At 43.8% G+C, this 7,500-nt stretch overlaps 1 protein-coding gene across 1 annotated transcript in view; it reads left to right on the top strand.

Annotated features, from left to right (window-relative positions):
- Window positions 1-7,500, top strand: part of LOC143287393 (uncharacterized) — a 10,201-nt gene that overhangs the window by 102 nt on the left and 2,599 nt on the right. The window contains exons 1-3 of the mRNA XM_076595372.1: window positions 1-140; window positions 2,225-2,316; window positions 6,489-6,637. The exon at window positions 1-140 is cut by the window's left edge and continues 102 nt beyond it. Coding sequence (XP_076451487.1) covers window positions 1-140; window positions 2,225-2,316; window positions 6,489-6,637 — 381 coding nt within the window. The remainder of the gene's footprint in view (window positions 141-2,224; window positions 2,317-6,488; window positions 6,638-7,500) is intronic.

Below are 7,500 nucleotides of genomic sequence, written 5' to 3'. Positions count from 1 at the left end.
TTCAGCACTCATCATGCTGCTTCTGGCATCAGTGGCAGCGGCAGTTGTTGTGGGCAGTGCAGCTACAAACAGCATCGAGCCGCCCTGCGACCTTAGTGACACGTCCTCTCTGGCACCTGTCAACTTCACCGATCTTCAAGGTAAACGGTATGATTGTGATGGTGACAACAACAACAGAAAAAAAAAAAAAAAAGACAGGCGAGGCCTTCAAGACTCACTTGTGGCAAACTAAGTCCCCTAGCATTAATCACAGAGTAATTTCCTTCTTTTTTTTTTTTTAACTATCTGCACCAAAACGTTTGCACAATAAATAAAACTTCCATGCTTAGCAAAAGAAGTTCCTGTCTGAACAAAAAAAATGATAATAATGACTGCTCTTGTTGTTGGGTCAGAATATCAGATCAAAGTGCCAAGTTTAGAGAATACAAAAATTATAAACATAACAGTAAATGCAGTTTGCATATAATTAGGCTTCATTGTTTATTTTTTTTGTGCCCATCCCAGAGGTGCAATATTGTTTTAAACGAGATGACTAAAAATAACTGAATTTTTCCTTTTTTTATGCCTAATTTGGTGTCAACTGACAAAGTATTGGCAGAGAAAATGTCAATGTTAAAGTTTACCACGGACACAGACACAGACACAGACACAGACACACACACACACACACACACACACACACACACACACACACACACACACACACACACACACACACACACACACACATACAACCGAACACCGGGTTAAAACATAGACTCACTTTGTTTACACAAGTGAGTCAAAAAGACAATTAAATGCATTGATAAGTAAATAAATAAATGAGTAAATGAATAAATGAGAAAAAAAATACATAAAGAAACAAATAATTAAATATATAAATAGATAAATGAATAGATGATTAAATAAATCATTCAATGGATAAATGATTGATCATTTCATCGTTGAATCGATCAATTGATATACTGTAATTAACTGATTGATTGATTGGCTTGTTGATTAAAAAAACAAAACAAAAAAACAAAAAACAAACAAGAATCACGAAAGTAGGTCAAAATGAAATTAATGAAAGTCATCACATTGATTCAGCTTGTGTATATGCAGAACACATTCTTCCATGATTGATTAGTACAATCCCAGTTTGCTGACTTACAGCGAGCACACTGTACAGCATATTGCCGCTTTATGTTCATTCTTGTTGATTCAGTATCCACTTTAATAAAACATTCATATGCAGGAGCCACGCCTATAGTGTAGTGTCACTCTGTGTTGTTTTGTTTTTTTTCTTAAATTGCGAACAAGAAAAACGAGGTCTGGTCGTCTTCAAACCTAAACCTAGATTGTGATTTGTTTTGGATCCGGATCCTCAACGAAATAAACTGTTCATGGTCCGGAAATACAGTTTAACCCGGAAGACTTCTAACCTATTATTGGTCTGACTGATTTTTTTCCCCCGCTATGTTTCATCCAAATTTGGTATTGGCAATCAAATAATTTCTAGAGAAAATCACAATAATAAAGTTTACCATTACACACACACACACACACACACACACACACACACACACACACACACACACACCACCACCACCACCACCACCACCACCACCACCACCACACCACTCCACACACACACGAATAACACACACACACACACACACACACACACACACACACACACACACACACACACTCACACACACACACACACACACACACACACACACACACACACACACACACACACACACACACACACACACACGGGACACCGGGTTATCATATAGGATCACAATATTTACATATGTGAGTCAAAACACAGATAAGTAAATCAATAAACAGATGAATGAATACATAAATGGTTGCTTGGGAAATGGGATAATTATTACCACATTAATCTCTATGTCTTGTCTTCCGGATTGTCTGTTTCCATGTGAACACAGGACGTCGAAACAATAACTGTTCAACAACTGAACGATTTCTGCTGTGTGTGTGTGTGTGTGTGTGTGTGTGTGTGTGTGTGTGTGTGTGTGTGTGTGTGTGTATGTGTGTCTGTGTGCGTGTGTGTGTGTGTGTGTGTGTGTGTGTGTGTGTGTGTGTGTGTGTGTGCGTGCGTGCGTGTGTGTATGTGTATGAGCGTGCGTGCGTGCGTGCGTGTGTGTATGTGTGTGAGCGTGCGTGAGTGCGTGCGTGCGTGTGTGTGTGTGTGTGTGTGTGTCCGTAGGTACATGGTACCTGAGTAGGATGACATCTCTGCCCAGTAACTTGGCTCAAATCACGGGGCGCCTTCAGAAGATCAAGCTGGTTAACAAAAAGGTTCAGTGATCATATGTCTGTGATCATATGTCTGTCTGTCTGTTTGTCCCTGCCCCTGCCCCCCACCCCCACTCCCCACCCCGTGAGTTACGGAAACAAGAACATACCCAGCATATACCGAACTGCAATGTATCCCCCGTGCCAGTTATAGCCTCTGCTCCGCTTCCTACTCCTGCCACACCTGTCTCAACTCCCGGACCTTTTTCTTCCTTCCCATTGTCCTCCACTGCTCAGTCACCATCTTCTTCTTCTGTTGTCTGTCTGCCTGACTCACCTGCTTCACCATTGGATTCCTCTCTCCTTACCTCTGATCTCTTTCACGCCTGTCTGTTCAATGCTCAGTCTGTCTGCCCTGATCAAAAGACTGACTATATTTCTGATTTTATTTTTGAAAAAAACTTTGATATCGTATTTCTTACCGAAACCTGGTTAAAGTCACAAGGTCACGAACCCAAACTTAAACAACTGACCCCACCTGGATACAAAACTATGTCACTTCCTCGATTGTCTCGTGGAGGTGGCATCGCCACCGTCTACAGAGATATCTTGGAGTCTTCCCTCTCCTTCTCCCATCACCACGCCTTTCCACATGATACCTTCGAAATGCTAGAAGTCACTCTCAGTGTTCCCGGTCACTCAATCATCTTCTGTTGTCTCTATCGTCCTCCGCCTTGTCGTAAAAAATAACCTAACATCTTCTCAGTTTCACGATGAGTTCCGAACACTACTTGATTACTACAACCTTCGTTCTGGCAAACTTATTATCCTCGGAGATTTCAATTTTCATTTCGACAACCAGACTTCCACTGATGTCAAACGCCTATGTCAATCTCTGTCCACTCATTCTCTCTCTCAGTTCGTTACAGAACCAACACACAGATCTGGCCATACGTTGGACTGGCTAATCGCACGTGAGTCTGATGCCATGGTTGCGTCAGTGACTGTAACTGACAAACTTTCTTCCGATCATTCTGCTGTTATATTCTTGCTTAATATTTCAAAACCTACCAGAACCAAAAAATCTGTTACTCGTCGCAACCTGAAATCCATCAACATTAACACTTTTTCTTCTCAAGCTGCTGAACGCCTTTCCAAAATTTCTTCCCTTACCGACGTATCCACACATTACAACACTGTCCTCTCTCAACTGCTGGATGAACATGCACCCCTCACTACCCGCATGCTCCCTGACAGACCCTCCGCCCCATGGTACACACAAGACATTCGACTTGCAAAACGCAAACGTCGCCAACTGGAAAGACGATGGCGATCAACAAAACTGCAAGTCCACAATCAAATATTCCGAAAACAAATAAATAAAGTCAAACATATGATCTCATCAGCAAAAACAAACTTCTTTTCTTCTCAAGTTCTCGATGCCACATCCACCAAATCTCTTTACTCTGTCATGTCAAATCTTCTCGGAACTGCAAAAAGGACTCCTCTTCCTTCTACCTACACTTTATCTGAACTCCCCAATGTCTTCTCCTCTTTCTTTTTCGACAAAGTCCAAAATATTCGTACCATCTTAGACCAAATGTCTTTCCAACCTGTTCATCCTGATCCTCAATTCAGCGGCACTCCTCTCCATTCCTTCAATCCATTGACTGAAACAGAAGTTCATGAAATCCTAAAAGAAATGACAGTAAAATCCTGTGAGCTCGATCCTATACCAGCCTTGGTCTTTTCCCAATGTGTCTCACATCTTCTCCCCACAATCACTAATATTGTCAACTCATCCCTTCTCACTGGAACGTTTCCATCCACTTTCAAAACTGCAATCGTCCGGCCTCTTCTGAAGAAACCCAACCTTGACGCAAACATTTTGAAAAAACTATCGACCAGTTTCTAATCTTCCATTCATGTCCAAACTCCTTGAAAAAGCTGTCCTCAAGCAGCTTAACAACCACCTTTGTTTCAACAATCTCATCCACCCATTTCAGTCTGCCTATCGCGCTGACCATAGCACCGAAACCACTCTCCTCCACATTCTGAACAATCTACTGATAGCGTCCGACTCAGGAAAAATTTCCCTTCTCACTCTCCTCGACTTGTCAGCCGCCTTTGATACGATAGACCATTCAATCCTTCTTTCCCGTCTTCATTTTACATTTGGTATCAACGGCACTGTTCTAAACTGGTTCAAATCTTATCTCACTGATCGATTCCAGTCTGTCACTGTTGATCATTTCCAATCTGAACCCGTTAAAATCGAACATGGAGTCCCACAGGGATCTGTTTTAGGCCCAGTGCTCTTCACACTGTACACTGCTCCTCTCGCTGAAATTATCAACCGCCATAATATCAGTCATCATTCTTATGCTGATGACACTCAACTCCAGAAGAGTGATACCCCTGAAAAATTGTTGTCGCTCTTGCAAGAAACATCCAACTGCTTCCTGGACATTCAAAACTGGATGACTCGAAATAAGTTACAATTGAATGCGGACAAAACTGAAGCAATGATCATAGGAACTAAACAAAAACTGTCTTCCATCACAATTGACACAATCAAACTTGGCAGTACATCCATCCCTCTTTCCACGTCAGTCAGGAACCTCGGTGTTGTCCTTGACAATACACTGTCCATGCAAAAATTTATCAGTCAGACATGTCAGTCCTGCTACTGTCAACTGCGACGCATCAGTGCCGTCCGGAAATATCTATCCACTGACGCAACATCTAGACTTGTCGTGTCTCTCATTCTCTCTCGCCTTGACTACTGTAACTCTTTATTGTCTGGTTTGCCTGCTTCATCCATTCAGCCCCTTCAGCGCATACAAAACTCTGCTGCCCGACTCGTCCTCAGAAAGAAAAGATCTGAGCACATCACTCCTCTTTTGCAACATCTCCACTGGCTCCCTGTCTCACACCGAATAAAGTACAAGATCAGCACTCTATGTTATAGATGCATTCACAAAACTGCCCCTTCCTATCTCTGCGGCTGCCTTCGCCTCTACACTCCATCTCGCTCACTACGATCGGCCTCGGATCCACTCTGTTTACGCATACCCAGATTCAAACACTCGACTATTGGCCGCCGTTCTTTCTCTGTTTCTGGACCTTGCGATTGGAATGAACTTCCTTTTTCGCTTCGTCAAATCTCCACACTCAGCTCTTTCAAGTCTGGCCTTAAAACCCACCTCTTCCCAAAATAGCCTCCCTTGCCTGCCCTTCCTTGTCTTTAGTTTCTGCAGTATTAGAGTTATGCATGCGTGTGAATGACTGGTGCGAAAGCGCTTTGATTTGTCTCTGCACAAGATCCAGCGCTATATAAATACCATTATTATTATTATTATTATTATTATTATTATTATTATTATTATACCCCCCACTGCCCACATGGCGGGGATTAAACGGTCATACACGCTAAATAAAAACGAACAAACAAACCAAAATAACAAACAAACAAAACAAAACCACTCGTGCATACGAGTGATGAACATGAGAGTCGAAGCCCACGAACGGAAGAGACGATAAACGGAGGTCCCGGGCGCAGCATGAACTTACCGCACGTGAAAGAACCCAAGGCAACAAAAGGGTTGTCCCTGGCTAAATTCTGAAGAAAAATCCACTTCGATAGGAAAACAAAAACAAAACACAAAAAAATTGCAGGAATGAAAAACAAAGAGAGAGAGAGAGAGAGAGAGAAAGGGGGGGGGGAGAAAAAAAGGGGTGACGCTCTCAGTGAAGCGACATGCTCTCCCTGAGAGCAGCCTGAATTTCACACAGAGAAATATTTTGTGACAAAGAAGAGTGATACAATACGATACAATACAATACAATACAATACAATACAGTTACACAAGGAGTCGTCACTGCGATCGGACAAATCCATATACGCTACACCACATCTGCTAAGCAGATACTTGACCAGCAACGTAACCCAACGCAGTCAGGGCTTGACAATACAATACAAAACAATACAATACAATGCATACAATACTGAGAGTGATACAATACAAGTACTAAGAGTGATACAATACAATGCAATACAATGTCATGCAATACAGTACAATACAGTATGATAGAGTGCAACACAACATAGCACAATACAACACAATACAATACATAAGAAGAAGAAGAAGAATCATAATCATAATAATAATCATAATAATCATAATAATCTTAATCATGATAATAATGTAAAGGCCGATGGACATTGTGTTCAGGGCGGACAGAGGCTTATTTTTAATGGTTTCGACGGACATCCTACCTTCCCCTGTCGGCCGATCAATTTCAAGTGTGATGTGAAGGGGGGCAACTCGTGCAAGGGACTGACCGCTCCCCAGACCTACACCGTCCTGGCTGTCACGGACTCGTGAGTTACCTCTCCTCTCCACTCCTCTTCATTCCACTCCACTCCACTTGTCTCCACTCCACTCTTCTCCGTTCCACTCCATTCCACTCCATTCCATTCCTCTCCACTCCACTCCACTCCACTCGTCTCCACTCCACTCCTTTGCGTTCCACTCCATTCCACTCCATTCCATTCCTCTCCACTCCACTCCTCTCCGTTCCACTCCATTCCATTTCACCCCACTGCTCTCCACTCCTCTTCATTCCACTTCACTCGTCTCCACTCCACTCCTCTGCGTTCCACTCCATTCCATTCCTCTCCACTCCACTCCTCTCCGTTCCACTCCATTCCACTCCACTCCTCTCCACTCCACTCCTCTCCGGTTCACTCCATTCCACTCCATTCCACTTCACCCCACTCCACTCCACTCCTCTCCATTCCACTTCACCCCACTCCTCTCCACTCCACTCCTCTCCATTCCACTTCACCCCACTCCACTCCTCTCCACTCCACTCCATTCCACTTCACCCCACTCCTCTCCACTCCTCTCCATTCCACTTCACCCCACTCCACTCCACCCCACTCCTCTCCACTCCACTCCTCTCCGGTCCTCTCCATTCCACTTCACCCCACTCCTCTCCACTCCACTCCTCTCCGTTCCACTCCACTCCACTCCTCTCCACTCCACTCCTCTCCGTTCCACTCCATTCCACTTCACCCCACTCCTCTCCGCTCCACTCCACTCCTCTCCACTCCACTCCTCTCCGTTCCACTCCATTCCACTTCACTCCACTCCTCTCCACTCCTCTCCATTTCACTCCACTCCTCTCTATTCCTCTCCACTCCACTCCTCTCCACTCCACTCCTCTCCATCCCACTCCTCT

The sequence above is a fragment of the Babylonia areolata genome, chromosome 11 (genome assembly GCF_041734735.1).
Source record: "Babylonia areolata isolate BAREFJ2019XMU chromosome 11, ASM4173473v1, whole genome shotgun sequence".
NCBI lineage: Eukaryota > Metazoa > Mollusca > Gastropoda > Neogastropoda > Buccinidae > Babylonia > Babylonia areolata.
This window is presented reverse-complemented; position numbering and strand designations above follow the sequence as displayed.